The sequence below is a fragment of the Juglans microcarpa x Juglans regia genome, chromosome 2D (assembly GCF_004785595.1).
Source record: "Juglans microcarpa x Juglans regia isolate MS1-56 chromosome 2D, Jm3101_v1.0, whole genome shotgun sequence".
NCBI lineage: Eukaryota > Viridiplantae > Streptophyta > Magnoliopsida > Fagales > Juglandaceae > Juglans > Juglans microcarpa x Juglans regia.
Window position 1 is genome coordinate 12,912,025 of NC_054596.1, and position 24,151 is coordinate 12,936,175.

Below are 24,151 nucleotides of genomic sequence, written 5' to 3' on the forward strand. Positions count from 1 at the left end.
AAAAGCCACTAGGGCATTTTTTCCACTGCAATTAGTCCACTCTGACATCTGTGGTCCAATGAGTGTGAGGGCAAGACACGGAGGTGTCTACTTCATCACATTTATAGATGATTTTTCACGTTACGGTCATGTCTACTTAATCTCCCACAAGTCTGAAGCATTGGAATGCTTTTGGCGATATTAAAGAATGGTTGAGAATCAGTTAGACAGGAGTTTAAAAACTCTAAGAACTGACCGAGGACGAGAATATTTCTCTGAGCAATTTAAAAAATGCTCTGATACCAATGTTAGAAAGCACAGCGGAAAAAAATACCTCAAGCTCAGCTTATAAAATTGCTCCACAAGTTTTTCCAGATTGACAAATCACAAGCTTTTCCTCTTAGTGGCGAAGTGTACCACGTAGTATAAAACTAGAGTAACACTTAACAAATCCACAGCCTAAATATCTTATCAAGAGAGAACCAAAAAGGGAGTTTTTTGTGTATTTCCAATTATCACAAAAAAAAAAAAAAAAACAATTGAGGAGGACTATTTATAGTCCTCCTACACACGGCTGACCTTAAAGGCCAGCCTTCAATTGCCGTAACGCATGGCTTTAAGCCATGCGTTATAAGCAAGTAACGCAAGCCATGCGTTACACTATGTTTTAAAGAGGGGTCAGCCCCACGTGGGCGCCCCTCCATCTTACATGTAGGGAGTGAGAGTGAATAGTGATTGATGCATAACATTCCTAATAAAAAAATTAGAGAAGTCAATAATAGTTATTAGATACAAACAAGTTATGTGTACTACAAAGTGTTAGAAATAATAAAAATGTGTTTTCTATTGGCATTGAAAGATGTCTTCCTCTACGAAGTTTGCTCAATGGTTTTGAGGACTTTGAACTATTCTTTCCCTTGTCATCTTCCCTTTATTCTTCTCTGGTGACTCAAAACACTTCAAGAAATCACAAACCATCTGCAACTCCATCTCAACAAACAAGGCAAATCAACCTTCTCTAGTCATAGTAGCCTCGTGATCTCTCCTGCATCAACCTGTTGCGTGGCGCATAGCACATATGATGATATAACAACATAAGAACCTCTACCACCCATCCTTACAAAAAAAAAAAAGAAGCAGGTTAAGAAAGGCAATTTATAGGCTTAAACAAGCCTTCGGACATGATACTCAGCCTTGAAGAATGCTTTAGTGGAGCTTGGTTTTCACAATTCCAAAGTTGATTCTTAACTATTTATATATCGACATGTTTTTATTGCATGCTACTTTCTTGTTTATGTCGATGATCTTGTTAATACGGGAAGTGATAAATATTTTGTGGCATCTGTTATTGAGAAACTTGGTGAGCAGTTTTCTTTAAAGGATACGGGTTTTCTTCACTTCCTTTTAGGAATAGAAGTTATTCCAACTACTGCAGGGTTATTTTTATCACAACATAAATATGTTTGTGATCTTCTATAATCCACAAATATGGTCAGTGCAAAAGATGTTTCAACACCTCTTTCATCTACTACCTCTCTTCAATTGGTGGATGGCACTGCTGCAGTGGACAATACTGAGTTTAGGCTTGTGATTGGCAGCCTGCAATATCTCTCATTGACTCGTCTGGACATCTCTTTTGCGGTTAACAAGCTATCACAATTCATGCACAAGCCAACAATCAGACATTGGACAGCAACAAAGCTCTCTTTGATATCTAAAGCAAACAAAATTTCATGGAATTCAACTTAAAAAATCTGTCCTTCCATGTTTAACAACATACAGTAATGCTGATTAGGCTGGGAACATTGATGATCGAACCTTTACATTGGCTTATATCACTTTTCTTAGAGCAAATCCAATTTCATGGAGTTTTAAGAAATAAAAAGCAGTTGCACGTTCATCAACAGAAGCTGAATATCGTGCCCTTGCCAATGCAGCGTCTGAAACCATGTGGGTTTTAGCTCTCTTTCAAGAACTTGGATTTACATTCAAGGAACCACCTTCACTTCTTTGTGACAATCTTGGTGTAACTCATCTAAGTTTCAATACAGTTCAACATTCAATGATGAAACACATTCAAATTGATTTATACTTTGTACGTGATCTAGCTCAAAAAGGAACACTCAATGTTTGGCATGTACACACACAAGATTAGCTTGCAGATTTGATGACAAAGCCACTGTCAAGGTAGCACACAAAATTTTTGAGAAACAAAATTGGTCTTGCCAATGGTAGCACAATCTTGCGGGGGCGTATTAGGGAAGTTGACACATATCAAGGACAACTCACATAGGAAGATTCTTAGCTAAGATCCATGAGAATATTCTGTGATTAGTGTAGCCAAAAATCAAGCTTATATATTTGTATTTACTATTGTGTAACTACTGTTATTGAAAGGAATTATTAGATTAGATAAGGGAGGTTTCCCTTACCTTAAGAAAGTTAGGTATGTGTTTTATTGGTTATAAGCGGGTTTTATAGTGTTACTACAGTATTCCTCCACCAAAAGTGTGGGTCTTAAATAAATTTGGGCAGAGCCACTATTGGACATATGGCCCTGACTATTTCTTTAAAAAAAAAAAAAAAAACTACTTTCTTAAGATAGAATTCTAGCCTTGTATAAAAAACTCTGAAAATGATTGATAAAGTAGTCTAAAAAATTTCCTTTGAAATCACCCTGCAGTGACATTCTCTATAGTCTCTCTCTCTTCTTCTTCTTCTTTTTCTTTTTTTTTTTAATCTTATTTCACGAACTTTATTTTTTCTAAGTACTTTATTCACACTAACATCTTTCTTTTCTTTTCTTTTTTCTTTTTTATTTTTTAAAGAGGGGTTAGGAATATGAAGGCTTAATTTTGGCCATTTTTCATGAAAAAAAAAAAAAGAATGATAGATATCTTTAGCTATTGATCTTACCATATAATTATAACCATTTTTTGTTAACTCCCCAACCTTTTCATTTGTGGTCAATAGATTCTGGTAACAATCAAATAATCCATGTAAAATGTTCATAATATCATCACTATTGCTTTCCGTGACAGATCTCAAATGAGAAAATACAATGTATATGAATCTATTTTAATAGATGTTAGATGCATTTTTCAATCCTAACTATATATATATGGTCAGATCCTCTTCTCTCAAATGGTGGTTCTTGGTGCTAAATCCATTACAAGTCTAAAGTATAAAATTCACTATAAGTAGAGTTTGATACAAGTTTAACATCTTCACTAAGATAATTTGTGAATAGTAGTAAGATGAGATGATAATTTTGTAAGTAGTAGTGAGATAGTTTGAGTTTAGTAGTTTTTGGGTTTTGAAAAATGAGAGAGAAAATTGTATAAAAAATATTATAAAGTTCAAATATTATAATAATATAGTTTTATAATATTATTTTTGTTTGAAAATTTGAAAAAGTAGGAATTGTTTTTTATTTTTTATTTGAAAGTTTGAAAAAGTTGCAATGATTAATTTAAAAATTTTGTATTTGAATTTTTTTTAGAATAAGATGGGATGATATGATATGAGATTAGACGATAATTTTCTGTCTCATCTAAGCCCTCAAACCGCCTCGCTCTCTACAATTAATCCTTTAGAATTCTCTCTAAAAATAAAAATAAAAAAGGTATTGGAACTCTTTGATTCTCTCGTTCATTCTAGCAATCCTTTAAATTTCAAAAGATTGCGCATTTCTCTGGTGTCTCTACTCCTATTTAAGTCTCATTTTTGCTCTATGTCCGATCAAGTCTTATTCATTGTCAGACCCTCTCTTTTTTTTTTTTTTTTTTTCTAAGCAAGCTTGCATGTTATAAATAAAACATAAATTATTACAAACGACTGAGGGTCTTTCCCACTATCGATATACAAAATAGTAGAAAGAATAATTTCTAATGGAATGCTACCAAACAAAGAGTTTGTAGTTGCCCATTTCGCAACCGAGTGTGCAAATCGATCTTAGAATCGATCAATCTTGTGAAAACTCCAGCCCTTGTGAGATTTCAAAGAGTTTGCAATATCATCCGAAATTGTGCTATTTGCCAGATTTGTTCCTCTTTATAAATAGAAGAAATCACCAACTGAGAGTCTCCAACTAGAGAGATAAAGGGATGGTTGAGGTGTTCTGCCATTTTAAGAACTAACTTTGTCACAAGTGCCTCTGCAATCACCGGGGGTAGCAGTAAAATTTGTCTCGGTCCAAATTTCGATAACTTCTCCTGTTGAGTTTCTACTTACAGTTGAAGCCAAGGAGAAAGAATTCCGGATTGTTGCATTGAAGGATATGCATATTTGATTTGTGAGAGGTTTTTGTCATTCCTTCTCCACTTTAGATTCAAACTTTTTTTTTCATGCATGAAGATTTTCTTGATAAGAGAGATTCAGCTGTTGTGAAAGATTGTGAAGAGAGAGTTCTTTGTGATTATGGACTTGGTCATTTTGAAGCCTTCAGATAAATTCTATAATCAGACTAGCAAAAATTTTGAAGGGGTGTTCTTCCTGGGAGGTAAGACCGAGTTTTTTCTGGGGGTATAAAATAAACTGGAACCAATCCTTCATTGACTTTACCACCAGAGAATATAGATTTAAAGGCCATCTATTACAACTCCAAATAATTCTGGTTATGGGGCATTCAATGAATAGGTGTAGGAGAGTCTCTTCTTTTTCATCACAGAACGGGCAATTTATGGAAGGAATGCTAGGAATGAACCATTTAAGGCGATCTCTTGTTGGTAAAATATCCCAAAGTATCTTTCATAAAAAGAGCTTGTGGCGGTCTTAGATCTTGAGTTTCCAAATTTCCCCCCATGAAATATCCGGGATTGCTTCTCTGGAGTAGTTGGCGATAGTTGATGCAAGATGGTGAGCACTTTTAACTGAGAAAATCTCATTTTGGATTTTAGTCCAAATAGCACAATCTGTAGTTTGATCGGAGTTGGGTAAAGAAATTTTAAGGATTTCATTTATGCTTTCTTGTTGTAACAGGGATGTTAATATTGAGAGATTTCAAGATTTATTATTCTAAATGATCAGGTCTGAGACCTTGAGGGTAGTCGAGAGATTAGTTGTGTGGGTGAGAGGGAAAGGTTTAAAGTTTTCCATAGTCGGAATCCAGGGATCTAGCCAAGCTCTCACAGACAAACCATTTCAAATTTTGAAACATATACATTTTTCTAGTAATGGAATTCCTTTCCAAAGACCCAAGTCGGTTACCTTTTTGGTTGCTAATTCGAAGACGTTTGATTTCAAATATTTATTGGATAGAGGCTTGTGCCAGATATTGTTGCTTGGTTGGCTCATTTCCCATCCTGTCTTCGCTAAGAAAGCCACATTCATATTTTTTATCAATCTTAATCCCAATCCACCATCTTTTTTCGGTTGACAAATAGATTTCCATGATTTTAGGCAGAGCTTGTGCTTTTGGTTATTTGCTTTTCCCCACAAAAAATTTTTGAAACTAGTGTTCAGTTTCTTGCAGATTGATTTTGGAAGCTTGTGCGTTGACATTTGATATGGGGGGATGGCGCTTTCTATTGATCTGATGAGCATAGTTCTACTGTCTTGAGAGAACATTTTTTATTTCCAACCATCCAGCCTTTTATTAATTTTCCCCAACAAATCTTTGTAGTCCTATTTCCTGGATCGACCAAATGTTGTTAGCATGCCCAAGTATTTTATTTTTGAGGTTGACTCTTTGTATGACATATTCTCTAATATTACTCTTCTTGTTGTTTGACTAGTATTTTGAGTAATGTAGATAGAGGATTTGCTTTGATTGATGTGCTAGCCAGACCAAGCTTGATATTTATCTAGAGTATTGTTGATCGCCTGAATCGACCTTCCTTTTGATTTTGCAAAGATAATTAAATCATCTGCAAAAAGAAGGTGAGATATTAGGAACTATCTCTGCTGATTTCAATACCTTCTAACTTTTGCAATACTTTCGATTTGGCCAACAGCCTTGAGAGTACCTCCATACATAGAATGAACAGAAAGGGCGAGATGTGGTCGCCTTGCCGAAGATCCCTTTGTGCCTTGAAGAGACCTTTTAGGGATCCATTGATGAGAATAGAGAAAGAAGCCATAGAAATGCATTCTTTAATGAGATTCATCCAAGTTGAGTTGAAACCCAAAACTCTCATAACAGCATAAAGAAAATTCCATTCAATAAAGTCAAAAGCTTTTTCCATGTCTAGCTTTAAAGCTATCTGACCTTTCTTTCCCATGATGCTTTAGGTGATGAAACATCTCACAAGCTATTATAGAATTTTCCTTGATATTATGACCAGGTACAAAGGCTATTTGGAAAAGAGGAAATTATGAATGGAAGGGATTTTTTCAATCGATTTGCCAAAATTTTTGTGATGATTTTATAAATGACATTTGTTAGGCTTATTGGCCGGAAATGTTGAGGGGAAACAAGATTTACTATTTTTGGGATGAGGGTTATGTGGGTGTGGTTTATTTGTTTAAGAAGTTTCCTGCTTCTAAAAAAATTTTGAACCGCCGCGACCACATCTTTTTTGATAATATGCCAGTAATGTTTGTAGAAAAGAGCTGTTATCCCATCTAGTCCTGGTGCTTTATGATTTGGAATTGGTTTGAGTACACCAAAAATTTCCAATTCCAAAGGCATATCTATCAGGAGTTTATTTTCATCCTCTGATATTTGTCTTTCGAAAAGATTTTTTAGATGCTCTGGGAAAATAGAATTTGTAGAGATATAAATGGATTTAAAATAATCTATGAAAGTAGATTCAATGATATCTTGATCCATTGTCCAAATACCTGGGTTTAGCTTGATTGAGTCGATCTCATTTCTTTTTCGACGGATAGTCGTTGACAAATGATAAAACTTTGTTTTTAGGTCAGTTGTGGCTCAATTCTTGATTTTTGTCACCAAAGAGTTTCTTTTTTGAGTTATTCTTGAAGTTTATAGTGAAGAAACTTCTCTCTCTGTAAGCTCCTCAGGTTCGGTGGATTACTCTGGAGATTGCTTAGCTCTAACTCGAGATACTGGATGTTGGTCTGGATCTTCCTGAAGTGGATTTTATTCCAATGCTTGAGTGCCTTTTTTGTTTCCTTAATTTTATTGCACATAATAAAAGCTGGATTCTCGTAGAATTGATGGTTCCATACCTCTTGAATTATAGCATTGTTGAGTGACTCTTGAGTCCAGAATTCCTCAAAGTTAAAAGGAGAGGGATTCTTCCTTATCTTTATAGTGTTAAGCAAGAGGGGATTATGATCAGAGGTTGAAGAAACTATGTGTTGGATAGTGGCATCTGGAAAAAGTAGGCGCCAATTTGCATTGGCTATACCACGGTTCAGTCGTTTTCTAATCATTGCCTTTCCCATTCAATTATTTGTCCATGTGAGAATAGGTCCCGAGAAGCCAGTATCGATGAGGTCATAAGAATCAATTAAACTTTGTAGGCCGCCTATGGATGAGAAAGTTATTGGTCTACCACCATATTTATTTTGTTGGCCTAATAAATCGTTGAAATCATCTATGCAGAGCCATGGACCATTAAAAGAGCTATGAATTGAATCCAAATGAGTCCTGAATTTTACTTTTTGTTGCCATTGTGCTAAGATCTTTCATCTTATATGGATCTTCGATAGGCTTTAACCTTGTGCTCATTTTACACAATAGACATTAATTAGCTTAAAAGATTTATTTTAATTATCTTAAACAAAATATAAAATGATTTATTAAAAGAGGAAATGACAAAAGACTTTCTTTAAAAAAACATAGGCCCAAGAAAGAAAAAAAAATAAAAATAAAATCAAGAAAACCAATTTAAGCCAGATTGTTTCATGGCCATGGGGTTAAAAAAGAAAATAGAAAAGCAAGATAGTTTCGTAATCTAGGTTTGCTTCGAAATATCTTTCCGTACTGCTCTCAGTTATCTCTCCGAATGGCTATGACAAACTCAGCTCCTCCTCCCTATGTCCGCTCGCGGCGTCATTCCGTTGCGGTTTAGGGTTCTAAAGCTCTCCCTCTCTCTCTGATTATACGTAAGTCCTCTATTCTCACTCTCATTTGTTCGATCTTGCGCCGTATCTCCGTAATAATCCTAGGGTTTTATTCGTTTCTTTTCTCTGGTTAATGATTTTGATCTGAATTGAGAAGTCTATGTAGTTCTTGAACTTCGATAAGGGTTATACCTTGCGTACTTGTGTTTATGTTTGTGCTGCTTTTTGGGCTTTTTTCCCCTCTCTATTTTCGGGGGATTTCTAAGCGCGATTTGAACTCTTTCTTTGCCCCGCTTGGACTCAGTAATCTACTGAATGATATAAAATAGACGGGAACCCTTTTCTAGGACTTTAGGACTTTCCATAGTCTAATGACTCTAAATGTACCTGTGAATCCTTTGCTTGAGTCTTAGATCACTCATCTATGTGCTCAGGTAAATTGCTTAGACTCCAAAAAGACTAGGTACCAGCATAGAAGTCTCGTGTGTACTTTAGTTCTATGCCTCTCAATAAGAGTCCATCTAGCTGAGCGCTAATATACATATAATTTTTCTGCAGTATTTTCACGAGGTCACTGCATGGAGGGATACCGAGTGCATTCGAAAGAATTGATGCAATGATATTTGCAGTGATATTTATCCTTCCACAAGTGCAACGTGGGATATTTGCACATATTAATGGACCTTTGTTGTGTTGTTTTAGTGGAGATTGCTCCAAATGCTTTTGAGATAGCCTCATAAGACCTGCTCCATGGTTCACAAACTGGAAAAGAATACATCAACATTCAAAATAACTCTTATTGAAGTTGTTGATGCTCAAAGTTCACTGCTGTGGAGTGGAAAGTTTGGAACAAAAGATTCATATTAAAGCCCGGTGGACATTGATCTTTAAGAGTGATTATTTGTCAATCAAAATCAAGATTTGATCTGTAGATCTACATCAAATATCAGTAGATAAAATCTATACAAAAAGTGTTTGGACTTAAGAATGGCTGTGTTCCTAAATTTGTGATTTCGGCCAACTACAACCACACCGAAAACAAAGTCATCTTCATTGAATTTAAGAGTACTAGTTAACTATCAGGTAGATGGTGGGGTTGATGACAGGTACTGTTGTAACGGATATTATTCGTGAACTTTGAGAAGTCATTGCAAAAAGAAGATACTTTGGGGGAACACTTATAAAAAAAGAAGAAGATACTTTGGGGGAATCTTGTGGTTTGTAAACCTTTAACTGTTTGCTTGTATTGCAAAAGGAAGATACTTTTGGGGAACCCTCTAGTTTGTAAATCTTAAGTTGTTTGCTTGTATTAAAAACAAATTGTGGCTTTTTTATTTGAATTCTCACACTGTAATGTTCGACCAAATAATACATGCTTGATTATGATTAGGCAAAATCCCTTTTTCTATAACTGTGTAAATTAAATCAAATTTTGGCTTTCCAAGCTTTTGGCCGAAATATAAAAAAAAAATGCTAGGATTCATTTTGTCACTAAAAGATTTCAGCGACTACTGATTTTGGTCAGCGTTGTGTATGGATTTTAGAATCCACGTGAGAGTCAACATTTGCTAAAGATGAAAATTCTCTGGTTTTAAAACTGGTGGATGCATACGAATGATGGTGACGACTTTAGGGGATTTAGAATGGATATCACAACACACACACACACACACACACACACACACATGCAGACACAACATTTATACAGACACCTGTTCATATATTTTTGTATTCCTTGTGTGTATATGTATTCCTTGTGATGAAGGCCTTAATAATCTTGTGTGAAGTTAGAAACTCAGCCTCTTAAGGAAGTTTTGGCCGTGTCAAATGTTTGTCTAGGGTTCTAATGGACGAGAAACTTTTGAAGCTCTCTCTCTCTCTCTCTCTCTCTCTCTCCAAGTAATAATGTCTATCAGAACCGTGATATATGGATTTTCTGGATATGCTTTTGATAAGTTAACGAACTTGCATCAGGCATCAGATTTTCACATTAAGTCTTTTTCCTGGAAAGGAAGTTGAGCATGTGGCTCTGGGGAAAACTACTTTGGTTATCACTTTGAGGTATTGTGATGTCAAAATATCTGGGGATTTAGAAAACATTTATTGTCTTGCCTTCATTATGGCTGCGAAGTATCCTTAACTAGTTTGATGTTCAGGCTCAGTTCTGATGTTTTTGGATAAATTTAAGATTGGCCTGTGTTCCCCTTGAATTATCCAAGGTGTACTTTTGAGAAATTCCTTGCCAAGGGCCCGTGCACCCCCCGGATTAGTCGAGGTTTTGTCCCAGACACCATGTGCTAGTAAAAAAAGATTTGCCTGAGCTTGGAAAGATACATTTTTTTTTTTGGGAAGGGTGGGATTACGGGGTAGCTGAATGCAAAATTGATTTCCAGCCACCTATATCATATATCTCTGCTACACAAACTTAAACAATAGCCATCATCTATACGTTACGATATTATTGGTTTTATGCCTAAAAAAATAGAGAAACAAACTAAACTTAAATGGACTATCAGCTGTCAGTGCGCTTGTTGCCTCCTCCCTGGCCATGTAATTTTATGGAGTATTCTCCAAGAAAACTGTGCTTCATTTTGTTTTCATTTTAGGGACCTGGGTTGTATTTTTATGAAACAATTGTTTTTTTTTTTTTGGGGGGGGGGGGGGGGTGAGGGTGAGGGTAGGATTTATATTTGGTATATTTTGTGCAGTATATAGGGTTCTTGGGATTAACTGCTACTGCAAGAGCTCTATATTTTATTTAAGTTGTATGTTTGGTTTGAGAAAAACAAAATGCGAGGCGTGGGCGTCTCTTTTGGTTGTTATTTGGACACGAGGGGTGGTTACCTGGTAGAACATGCAGATTCCTGTTGTGCTAGAAGAGTTTTCTGTTCTCTGTTTATTTGTTCCTGGTTGGATAAGGTAGAAATTGGGGAATTAAAATCACATGATAGCTAGAGGAGACAAATAATTTTGAAATTAGATTTCCACTAAATGGAGCTTACTTAGTTTTGGGGAATTAAAATCACATGATAGCTAGAGGAGACAAATAATTTTGAAATTAGATTTCCACTAAATGGAGCTTACTTAGTTCTGCTATCTGCTATATGCGATGGTTGAGTGGGTGACATGTGTTATCACTTTTTGATTGCATTGTTTTTGTTTGTTTGCTCAGTGTTTCTTTTTCATTAAATAATACTGGGAATTTATATAATGATTGGCACTTGGTAGTCAGATAGAAAATGTATAATTTTTTGATTGGCATCGGGTGTCCAGGAACAGCGTCCCGACTAATCCCTTGGGTGCACAGGTCCTCGGTAAGGAGTTTCCCGCAAGTGCACCTCGGGTAATTCAAGAGAAAAATCCTGCAGTTTGATGGCCACTAGGAATTGTTTAGCACCCAAGGGGATTTGAACCTTACACCTTGGGGAGCATACCCCCAAACCCAAGACCTTTACCACTTGAGCCAACCCCTAGGGGTTAGAAAATGTATAATTTTTTTTTTTTTTTTTTTTTTTTCTGGAAAAGAGGGTGTTACCCCTAATTTTGTTTATATACCCTTACTTATGGCGGAGTACAACTGTGTACAAACTAAGAAACTTTGGGGGTTACAATAATAGTCTGTTAAATAGTTTGGTTCACTGTTAGTGGTATAAATATTCCGTTAAACCAAAAGAGTACTTGGCTTCTCTTAGATTTCTTTATCAACCCTGATGAGGAATTGGCAACTGATTTTTTTTTTTTTTTAGTAATCGAGGATTTTATTAAAAGCCACGAAAGTTGTAGCTCAAGTACGAGGATGCATATAAGAGAAACACCTAAATAGAAATATAAAAAGAGAAATAAAATCATGAAAAGATATGAATCGGCAAATAACTGATTAATGGGTGCATCTAGTCTGCTGCTGTTTCTATGTGCATGCCAGAAATTATCATATTCCTTTAAACCCCACCACCCCCCCCCCCCCCCCCCCTCTTTTTTTCTATTCCCTGGTTTAAATGCTATGTATTCGGGAGACTTTTCTTGCTGGTGGTTATCCAGTCTCTACATGTTCTAACTGTAAATCTAATTGGTAAATAGTTTGATTTGGCTCTTGAAAGATTGTTTATATGTTGTATTGGGAAATAATTATTGGGATGCTCTAAAGGTGTATGGATTTTTATTATTTGTTTCTTACAATGTTTCTTTTACTCTATCATAAAAGTTTGTTTATTTGTTCTCATTTCCTTTTCTAATAAGTGTATCACTGTTAATTTCTGTATACAGGTTGTACTGACTTTTAGAGTTGCACTTATTTATGTGTGTGGTTGTCCTCTACAAAAATCTGTCTCCTATAGCCTCCTTTCTGCCTTATTATTTGAATCCAATTTGTGTATGGAAATATGAATTGCTGCTTTGTGATTCCGGCAAGTCAAAAGGCATGCTCCTTTTTAGTTGAGTTTTCGCAAAATTTCATTGTCTACACTACAACTATGCATGATCTTTCATTTACATGCGACTGAAAGAAATTGATGTAAGATATTAGGTCTGTTAGGTGGAATGGATACCTGCCAATGCATATGTTGCTCACATCTAGTTGGTGAAAAATGGTTACTTCTCAGATTGTATGTCAAATCTCTGTAATTCTGTTACATTATCCTTGGACTGTTTTTGAGTTCATTGGATCAATAATCTTGACCCGTAAAGCATTAAATTTTAGATTTTCTATTAATTTTATGACTGAATCCAGTGTACTTGGTTACACCTATTTATATTAATAAATTTTTACTGATAAAAAAAAAACATTTATGACTGAATCAAATTGGTGCATGATGTATACTGATTTGTCTCAATGATATGAGGGAAAGAATAATTATTTAGGAACATTCATCATCAACACAGTACTGTAGACTTCGAGAGCAGAATGAAGTAAAGGACTGTAGATAGATTTTATGTCTTTGGCCACATTTTTTGTATTTTTTAATGAAATCTTCTTACTTCTATAAAAAGTAGATTTTATATCATTGAAGCTGATGTGTATATATATATCACCATGTATACCTACTGTGTACTTGGGCTATGCCCTTTATATCAATAAAATATCTTCTTACTTATAAATATATATATCTATGTATAATGGTTGTCCTTTTTCTCCAGATTGTACCTGGTTCTACTAAAAGGAGGTGGTGAGGATTTTGTTCTGGGAGAGATGAGTGGAAGCGGCAGAAGACGTAGTTCTAAGTGGGATTTGAGAGAAGAAGAGCGTCACTTTGAATCTGAAAATGTACAAGATGATTCTTGGCCCAGAAAAGCTGGTACTTATCATGATAAAGAATTGGAAACTGGATGGCTCTCTCCAGGGGTTGCTGGCAATAATAATTCAAAATGGTCTGATGTGGAGGAAAATGATTTGCTAAAATCAAAGCGTGATGCGGCATTGGCATCAGGTGAACCTCTGCCGAGAAATAGAGGCTCAGTTAAGGATCATAGCTACAATAAAGGCCGCAACAGAAATCTGGAATCCAATGTGGCCTGGGATGGAGATGGGAGTTACAGCACAAGAATGTCTCCTGGTCTTGACGAGTGGAGAGGACCAAGCCACAGTCCCTCCCCTAAAAATGTTTGGAGCAGGTCACTCAGGTTTGAGTTTCCACTTTTTTTTCTTTTTTTTTTTTCTTGACAAGGACTAGACTTTATTGTTCACTCGTCATGCACATTTTGGTTTCTGAATTTAGTCCAGTTTATTAGTAGTAATGCTTTAAGTATCTTTTGTATCCTTCCTGTGTCTTTTTTGTGTGCTTATTAATGGAGAATGGTTACTTATTTAAAGCAGTAAGAATACTATAAACCTTTGATGTATATATCTTATGCATTTATTGAATTCTCCTAACTTGCGATTCTTGTTATAGTTTTGAGGCATTTGTGTGTGTGTGATTCCTTGATTTTTCCGATCAATCCGGGTCCAAATTATATATATATTATAGATAAGAAAACTTTATTAAGACGAGTAAAAAGGCATAGCTCAAGTATACAGGAAGTATACAAATGCTGAAACCTAATTACAAGTCAGGAACTACAGAGAGTAACAAGGAAATCATGGACACTAGCTCTATTAAAAACAATGATCAAAACCCAAAGAAATAAGGTAATAAAGAAGAAACATCTAAGTTTTTCCACTGCGCGTTCCTTATCTTCAAAACACAGGCTATTCCTCTCGAGCCCGATACACCACTCAAGACATTATGGGATCATATTCCAAACAGTAGCAACTTGAGAGTTACTCCTTAGACCTCTCCAACAAGTGAAAAGATCCACCACCTTCCTAGGCATCACCCACGCCACTCTAATCTTATTAATCACCTCATATCATTACTCCCTAGCCACCTCACAATGAAGTAACAAATTATCCACCGATTCTACATATTTTTTACACATGCAACACCAATCCATAACAATTAATCCATGCTTCCTAAGATTATCCAAGGTTCGAACTTTCCCTAGAGAAGCTCTCCAGCCAAAGAACGCGGCCTTTGAAGGCACCTTACTCCAAACACACTTCCAAGGAAAAGAGTGTACCGCATTCGGACTAGTCAGCATCTTGTACATGGAACGAACTGTAAACTTCTTATTGCCAGTATGAATCCAGACCATCTTATCTGTTTCAGCCCAACCAAGATTTGTTGCATACAACAAACCAAGCTGATCAGAAATTGCATCCATTTCCCAATCAAACAGTTTGCATATGAAATTCAAATTATATATAATAACTATGTTCCTAACTTTTTTTTTTCTCTCTCTCCTAGAAAATTTTCTCTCCGTACACATGCATTTTTTCCTTGGTCTGGTTCTTGATTCTTGGTCTGGTTCTTGATTCATTTTGCTTCACCAACGTGGGTTGATTGGTGATAGTTAGATGGGTCGTGTTATAGAACTAGTTATTGAGTCTAAGTGCTTCACTATAGCATTATGTGGAGGTGGTGGTCTGAGAATTACTGAGAGAAGCTGGAAGACAGAAAACTTGGTGTTGCTGGGCTTTTCCTCTATTCATTGGCTTGGGAAGGTGTTAGAGGAGAGCTTGAGCAGAAAAAAGGAGGTATACTCGGCAACACGTGAGGGGTGTTGTAGTTTTATTGCTCAACGTTGTGAAAATAGGAAAGGAAGATACGTTGAAATATCAGAGTATAGTCAGGGGGAAGAAGAAATATGCTATGTATTCCAGAAGGTAAGAATGGTTGGGGATGGAGGAAGATGAGGGAGGCTTTGGTAGAGCAAGGGAAAGAAAAAACCAAGGAAGGTGGTCTGCATGGAGGAGCCAAACCGAGTGATGGAAGAGGAAAGCTGAAACACTATGAGAGATCGTATAAGGAGGTCCTTGCGACGTCGATACCGAGAGCTGCGAAGGAGAAGGTGGCTGGTGTGAAGGTTTTGGACAGAGGTAAGGGACGTTGGCAACGTGATGGTACGGTGAACCATGCCCATGGCAGGTCCTCTGTCGAGTGTCAGTCATGGGAAATGCAAAGGAAGTTGTTGGAAATGCAGGGGCAGCTACGCGCATTGCAGAAGGATATGGCTACTATAGTAGCATTTGTCGGTTCATTAAAGGAAAGTGAGGGAGCAGATAAGCTGAAGGATGATGGGCTGAGTTTCACTCGGAAGAAGGCTCAACAAAAGGGCAAATACAACAAAGGATGGAACGTTTGGCGCCGGGCTAAATCACAAGAACATTTTGGGGCTGGGCCGTCTGATGTTAAGGCCCATGGTATTGGACCATAGCCTAAGGCCCATTTAGGCGGGTCGTTATCCAAGACCCAATTAAACGGGTCTGGATCTGGGCCAACAGAACTCGCGAAACCGAGTTCTAGCCCGATACATTCCATCGAACTTCATGGGCTCGGGTTCGTGCCGGACAGCATACAGACGGCGCCGATAGAGGTTGAGGGGCTACAGACGGTGCCGACGGAGGTAGTGGGGGTCGCCGGTGTGGTCTCGCCGGAGTCTTGTGCTCAAAATCCCCTGTTAGGCGTAGAAGCTAGGGTTCCTTCGGCTCTGGAGAATCAGAGCTCGCGGATGAGGGAGGCTGGGGTGTCTCTGATTCCAACGGCAGGGTCGGGGAGACCAGTAGAGGACCTCGAGTTGGCTGAGGTTGAAGAAGACTCGGATGACTTCATGCATTCTGTGGAAGATGAACTTTTCATCCCATGTGGTTTGGTGGATTTTTCTATGGGAAGTGAATTTCAGAACCAGAATAATAAGATGGGGAATCCTACCCCATTAAATTATTATTTTCCAGATCAAGCATCAGATTGGGTTATACATAAAGCTAAAGAAATTCAACATGTTGTGGGAATTGAGTGTGTTGGGTATGAGGAGCAGTTTATAGCCTTGTTAACTGCTATGGAAGCTGGCCATCATCAAGAAAAGAGGGGGAGCACAAAGAAGAGTCGGGAATTAAAAAGATTAATGTGGTCGATGAACTCGGAAGCAAGTTCTAGTAGGAATTAGGCAAATGGGAAGGGGCTGAATGTTCTCCAATGAAGCCTAAGATTTTATCTTGGAATGTCTGAGGTCTAAACGAGGTAGAGAAGCGTCTTCGGATTCGTCGTCTACCTCGTGAATGGAAAGCGGACATAGTATGTTTACAAGAGACAAAGCTGAAGTTGATTAGTAGGAGGATTATTCGGAGTTTGTGGAGTAATATTTATGTGGATTGGGTATATTTGCCTCTTCAGAGGCTTCGGGAGGAGTAGTGATAATGTGGGATAGACGGGTAGTAGAGAAAGTGGAGGAGTACATAGGGAGATATATGGTAGCTTGTTCTTTTAAAAGTGTATCAGATGATTTTTTGTGGGCATTTGCAGGAGTGTATGGGCCTAACTTAGATGCCAATAGAAGTATATTATGGGATGAACTTGCAGGGGTACAAAGTTGGTGGGACCTCCCTTGGTGTATTGGGGGGAATTTCAATGTGGTGCGCTTCCAGAGTGAAAGTTTGGGAAGTAGAAGATTGAGACCAGCAAGCCTGGAGTTCTCAGAGTTTATCTTTGATTTAAACTTGGTAAATCTTCCATTAGCAGGGGGTCTAGCTACTTGGTCAAATAATCAGACGTGGTCCCGCTTGGATCGTTTTCTGATTTCTCCCGAGTTTGAAAGCCATTTTCCGGATGTATGGCAAAAGCGTTTGAGTCGTATAACTTCGGATCATTGGCCTATTCTACTGGATTGTGGAGGTGTTCGTAATAGCAGAAGGTATTTTAAGTTTGAAAATATGTGGTTGAAGCCAAAAGGTTTTGTGGAAAGGGTTAAAAGATGGTGGACTTCGTATCAATTTGAAGGTACATCCAGTTTCATTTTTGCAAACAAACTGAAAGCCTTAAAAAGGGATCTAAAGGAGTGGAATAAACAAGCTTTTGGAAATGTGGAGGAGAACAAAAATTCCAAGTTGATGGAAATTCAGTATTTCGAAAGGCTACAAGAAGAGAGGTCACTAAATGAAGAGGAACAAGCACAAAAAGTTTTGTTGGTTGCTGACCTTGAGAGGTTAATCTTACAGGAAGAAATCTCATGGCACCAAAAATCAAGAGCTCTTTGGTTGAAGGAAGGGGACCGGAGTACGAAGTTTTTCCATAGAATTGCAAACTCACATAAAAGAAATAATAACATTGAAGTGCTGAGAATTGAAGGGTTGAGAATAGAGAAGAAGAGGTTGTCCAAGACCATGTGGTTGTTTTCTTTAAAAAGCTTCTCACGGAAGAGGTGGGTTGGAGGCCTACGTTAGATGGTTTGGCTTTTGACACTATTGAACCAGAGGATGTCACCAGATTGGAGAGGGCTTTTGAAGTGGTAAGAAAGATGGCAAAAGATAAGGCTCCTGGACTGGATGGTTTCTCTATGGGTTTTTTCCAAGAGTGTTGGGAGGTGATTAAAACGGATCTTTTGAAGGTATTTCAAGAGTTTTCTTGTTAGGAAAGTTTGAGAAAAGTCTTAACACTACTTTTCTTGCACTAATCCCTAAAAAGGTAGGGGCCATTGAGATCACAGATTTTCGGCCTATAAGCTTAGTGAATGGTGCTTATAAGATCATTGCAAAAGTGCTTGCAAATCGATTAAGTGGGATATTGGGGAAGATTGTCTCCAAACCACAGAATGCTTTTGTTAAGGGTAGACAGATCCTTGATGCAGCTCTTATTGCTAATGAATGCTTCGACAGTAGATTGATGGTGGGCAAAGCAGGGATTATGTGCAAATTAGATATGGAAAAGGCGTACGATCATGTTAATTGGGATTTTCTTCTTTATTTACTGGGTAGGTGTGGGTTTGGTGAGAGGTGGAGGTCATGGATCAGATGGTGTATTTCTACGGTACGGTTCTCGGTGTTGATTAATGGTAGCCCAGAGGGTTTCTTTCCAAGCTCTCGTGGCTTGAGACAAGGGGATCTATTATCTCCTTTACTTTTTGTCTTATGGAGGCATTGAGTAGGATGATCTTAGCCTTAGTGACTAATGGTTCCATCAGTGGTTTCCAGATTGGATCACCGAGTAGGGGTATTACAACTGTTTCTCACTTGTTGTTTGCAGATGATACGCTTATCATGTGTGAGGCTGATCATGCTTAGTTGAGGGCGGTGAAGGCATTGCTACTGTGTTTTGAAGCAGTATCGGGCTTGAAAGTGAATTATGATAAATCTGAGTTGGTACCGATTGGAGAAGTTCAAGATATAAGGGATTTGACGGGCATTCTGGGGTGTAAAATTGCGTCTTTACCTATGACTTACTTGGGATTGCCGTTGGGTATAGCACCGAAGTCTCGTATGATATGGGATACAGTGATTGAAAAAGTAGAGAGGAGATTAGCAGGGTGGAAGAGAATGTATTTGTCGAAAGGGGGTTGGACTACTTTAATCAAAAGTACACTTTCCAACCTTCCCACCTACTTTTTATCCTTATTCCCTGTACCGGCAAGTGTGGCGGGTAGACTTGAGAAGTTACAGAGAGACTTTCTGTGGGGGGCTTGGGAGATGAGTTTAAATTCCACTTAGTTAAGTGGGAGATGGTATGTCGGCCTATCTCCAATGGCGGTTTGGGTGTCAGAAATTTGAGAGTTTTTAATCGGGCTTTACTAGGCAAATGGTTGTGGAGATATACCAAGGAACCAGAGGCCTTATGGAAGACTGTGATTGAAAGCAAATATGGTGATCTAGGGGAGGGGTGGTGTACCAGAGAAGTTAGAGGAACAACGGGTAAGGGGTTATGGAAATACATTAGAAGAGGATGGGAGGTTTTCCAGCGATACACTAGATTGCACTTGGGGACAGGTGTCAAGATCAGATTTTGGAAGGATGCATGGTGTAGTACCAGTGTTTTGCTAGATCTGTTTCCGTCTCTTTTCTTGATTGCAAGTAACAAAGATGCCACAGTGGCGGAGGTTATGGAAGTCTCAGTCTCAGGTAGAAACATTCACTGGAACATCAATTTCAACCGGGCGGCACAGGATTGGGAGATGGAAAGTTTTGTAGAATTTTATAGCCTCTTATATTCTGTTCGACCGAACATTCAGCAGGAAGATGAGTTGTGGTGGCATCCTGCAGGGAAAGGGGTATTCTCAGCTCGCTCTTTCTATAAGGTTCTCATACAAGAGCCAGAGATACAGTTTCCTTGGAGAAAGCTTTGGCGTCATAAGGCTCCTCCCAAAGCCTCTTTCTTTGTGTGGATAGCGTTTTTGGGTAAGATCCTCACTACGGATAATCTAAGAAAGAGGAGGATAATTATTGCAGATTGGTGTTGTATGTGTAAAAGCGGGGGTGAGTCGGTAAATCATTTCCTTTTACACTGTGAGATAGCTAAGGCTATTTGGGACGCGGTGTTTAAAAGGATGGATATGGCGTGGGTGATGCCGGAAACAGTTTTGGATGTATTGGCTTGCTGGAATTCTATCCATGGGGTGAGACAGATTAAAGCAGTGTGGAAGATGATCCCTATCTGTATTATGTGGTGTCTATGGCAGGAACGAAATGAGAGGACTTTTGAAGACAAAGAGAGATATGTGGAGGAGCTAATATTGTTATTTTTTAGAACTCTTTGTACTTGGGCCATTGCTGTAGACTTAAATGGCATGGACCTTCATGAATTCCTAGTTTCTAACATGCCTACATAAACAGGGCATTTTCTTTGTATCGTGTTACTTTGGTGATTTAATAAAGTCTTATTTTACTTATCAAAAAAAAAAAAAACTATGTTCCTAACTTGTAACTAGGTGTTCTCTTTCGTATACTTCCTATGTACTTGGGCTATGCATATTTACTTGAATCATTAAAACTTTACTTACAAAGGAAATTATATATAAACTGTGTTCATAATTTTATGTCCTTCCACCTGGTGAGAGCCAAATGCATTTAGTTCCTTAATTTCTTGCCTTATTATTTGCACATATATGTACAGAGGTAGGAGTAGAAGCAGGAGCAGGAGCAGGAGCAGGAGCCTAAGCAGGAGCAGAAGTCCTGTTCGTGGCATCAGACGGGAATCAGGATTCCATGACAGAAGTAGAAGCAGAGGAGCGTCAACTCAAGTATGTAGAGATTTTACTGCTGGGAGATGTAGGAGAGGCAATCATTGCCATTTTCTTCACCAGGGTAATCAACATCATGAGGATAACTGGGAGAGTAGACACAGGAAAGATGGGGATTCAAAATATTCCACCACTCATGATACTAGGGACTACACATCAAGAATTGGAAGATCCACTCCATATTGTACTGATTTTGTGAGAGGAAAGTGTCGGCGGGGGGCATCTTGTAGGTATGCGCACGATGGTGCTTCTGATAGTTTTGATAAAGTGTCTGGAAATGATGCCATCAGAGAAAGGGAAAATCGTAGAAATAGAGATGCATCTTTTGAGCGAGGCGGTGAGCCTGAACACCGCAGGGGTGGTGATGTTCCTTGTAAATTTTTCGCTGCAGGAAATTGTCGTAATGGTAAATATTGTCGGTTTTCTCATCACAGTCCGGCTGACTTAAGTCCTGATGGAAGGTCACGAGGTGATAGGTGGGGGCTGGGTCGCAATTCAGATGATGTGGACAGATTATGGGATGGCCCAAAATTGAGTGAATGGAGCAATACGGTTACTGTCTCAGACACTACAAAGAGCGAGGACAAAAGTGGAAAGTTGGGTGCCCCGGTAGCAAGGCTCCCTCGTTGGTCAATCGATGATACTAGATGGGGCCATGGTATGGACAAAGAGAAGAAAAGTTGTGGCGACCCGGCAGTTGATAAAGCAGTTGAGAACAATGAGAAGGCTGGCCACCTGTGGATGGAGGAAAATGCTGGTGCTAGCATCGGTATTTCTGAATCAAGAGGTGCTGAGAAATGGCTTGGTGATATGGACATGTCTCCTGATTGGAATTATGGAGTGCAGTCTGCAAACCATGCTGTGAAAGAGGAGCATGGTCAAATTACTCAGGCTCCACAATCTCTTGGTTCTTATGATCCTTCTTTGATGGCTCGGGGACAGGATATAACTAAAGAGGCTTCGGTTCAGTTTCATGGTGCTGCTGCAGCTGTGCAACCGATCATAAATGAAAAATCTTATTTCAAACAGAACCACAATTTGATGGGGGATGGTGCCAATGTAGTATCATGCGACAATAAGGTTGCTGTTGAAAAAACTGTTAGTTCAAGTGCTGATCTAAACGTTTCTGCCAATATCATGCCAGGACAATGCTTCAACCAAAATGGCCGGAGTTTGAGCTCCTTACCTCTTTCAAATATGATTGCAGTTGGACAAAATCAAGTGGTGACACCCAATGCCCCTTTAAGAGGAGGTAGTGGAACAATAAAATATCAACAAAATTTAGCATTCTCTTCAGAGGGAAAACCTCTTATCCAACCAGATATTGGTGATGATAGTGCATTACAAGTAAATCCTGGAATTCCTCCAAGTCAGAATATGGTAAGCGGTGAACAGCTCACCAAACTTACCAACCTTTCAGCTTCTCTGGCTCAGTTCTTTGGTGATAGAAAGCAGCTTCCACAACTTTATGCTGCTCTAAACTCCCATAATTCATCGGATATTCCTTCCTTTACCAACCCTGAAGTGCCTCTTCAGCCAGTTTTGGCAGCACACGTTCAGATAGATCAAGCCATCAGATCCCAGCAATATGATCCTATATGTGATGGCGTGGAATCTAAGAAGCCTGGCTCTAGTAACAATCCTCCAGGTCTTAAATCAAATTCATTGGGACCGAAAAGTTCTGTAGATGGAAAACCAGAACTACCATTGAAAAACTTATCCCCATCATCTTTTCCGGTTGGGCCTAATGACACTGATTTGCCTATGACAGGCAGTTCAGAAGAACCAAATCACAAGAGCCAACAGTCGAATAAGCTGGATACTGGTGCACATGGTGAGGCTATGGAAAACAATGGAGGGGGACTGAGGAAAGGAAGCAAGCCCAAGAGGAGAACCAAAAGGAACAAGAAGATTGCCCTTCAGGAATGCAGATGGAGATGCTGGGGAGGATGACGGCAAGAAAAGCAAAGATGCGAAGGGTATTCGAGCATTTAAATTTGCACTTGTGGAGTTTGTTAAGGAACTTCTGAAACCCACGTGGAAGGAAGGTCAAATCAGCAAAGATGCTTACAAAACTATAGTAAAGAAGGTGGTCGACAAAGTGACTGGTGGGCAGGGTGCTAATATTCCTCAGACACAAGAGAGAATTGATCATTATCTGTCATCTTCAAAACCAAAGCTTACTAAATTAGTGCAGGTGAGTGCTGGTTTACTCACTTGCTCAATATTTAATGGCCCCCCTTCATTATTTCCTCTCAAGAATTCATTAGCCAAAAAATAAAATGAAGAATGCGAAAAAGAGCAAGAAATTGAGCTGCACATTAAAGTTGGTTGGTTGTCTTTATTAATAATAAGAGACTACTTAGACACCCGATGTCAATAAAAAAATAATAATAATAAGAGACTATAAGCTTTGATGTCATGCCTGATTGCTTTTAATTTCTGCAGTAATTGAAATTATGAAAATAAATATTTGTCGGTCCAGAAGGAGAAAACCTATAACATTTGACAATAAAGAAATGGTACCACATATTCACCTTTGCTTTTCCTTTTCTTTATGGGAGCTAAAACTGAATGTAACAAGGTTATACCTCTATGTCTCATTTGTTGGCTGAAGAAATCCCTTCTTGCCATCTTACCTTCTTCACTGTGGTAAGCCTGCAGACTATATCTGGTTTCACTTGTTTATTTTTTCCCAACTTAAATGTCATAAACTCATGGTAGTGATTATTACCTGCGAGTAATTTTGCTTGCACCTTTTGTTTATTTTGCTTCCATTTGTTGCAGGCATACGTGGAAAAAACTCAGAAGGGCTAAATGAAGCATAGAATTTCATTGTTTATTTTGTTCATTTTCTTTATTTCATACACCAGGTGGTTTATGATATTCCTTTTGTACTACAGCCTCTAGAAATATTATTTTTCCCCTTCATGTTGATGTGATTCAGTTGCTGATAAGCTAACCTTTTAACTCATGCTTGTAAATATACCCGAGCTTTTTTTTGAAAGACTTGTGGTTTAACTCTTCAGTGTGATTTTGGGGATTTTTGGCTGGTAATTATCGGTTTTCTTTTTCATCGTGGGGAGGGAGGGGGCTTGTGTTTTCTGGTATTGCCGCGGCTTTGATTTTGAGCGTATCCAACAGGGTTTGTTTGCTTTTGTTTTGTTGGCAGAACGGAGAGACTAGCATATGGATAAAAAGAAGTTACTGAGCTTTTTCCAAAGGGTTCATTAGGTTTGTGGTGGTGCATGTTATTCATTAGGTTCTGTCATCCCTATAATTCTAGTTTGTGTTTGTGTTGTATATTTGATTTTATGATCTTCCAAAGGGGGTTGGGGGATTGGGGAATGTGATTCATTTCTTTATTGGAAAATATTTTAACCACAAAGGGAATACACAAAAGTAAACTTACAAACTGATATAATTTGATATGATACGTTAGATTGTAAAGTTATTTTTATTTTAAAATAAATCTAAAGTTAGGTTTTGTAACTTTTTAATGTAGTCTTATTTATTATTGTTATTAATTACGAAGCTTGCCGTAATTGGATGACAATATGAAGTAATTTTCAGTAATTGTTTGCTGGAGTACCGAGCGTGGTTAAGAAAGCCCCAACCCGAACCCAACAATGGAAATGTCCGGCCTGTTCAGCACACGAAC

General features: G+C 38.2%; 1 protein-coding gene and 1 long non-coding RNA gene across 2 annotated transcripts; both read left to right on the plus strand.

Moving 5' to 3' along the window:
- Positions 1-7,723: 7,723 nt before the first annotated feature.
- On the plus strand, positions 7,724-9,287 carry LOC121249010. The gene is made up of 2 exons (XR_005937563.1): positions 7,724-7,995; positions 8,512-9,287. It is a non-coding gene; the product is annotated as an uncharacterized LOC121249010 (long non-coding RNA).
- A 640-nt stretch (positions 9,288-9,927) lies between these two features.
- On the plus strand, positions 9,928-23,547 carry LOC121249001 (zinc finger CCCH domain-containing protein 38-like). Its single transcript, XM_041147637.1, is given in 7 exon segments — positions 9,928-10,014; positions 11,219-11,296; positions 13,087-13,569; positions 20,364-22,345; positions 22,348-22,401; positions 22,404-22,687; positions 23,278-23,547. Coding segments are annotated over 5 exon segments (2,781 nt in total). The 5' UTR covers positions 9,928-10,014; positions 11,219-11,296; positions 13,087-13,138; the 3' UTR covers positions 23,308-23,547.
- The last annotated feature ends 604 nt before the right edge of the window (positions 23,548-24,151 follow it).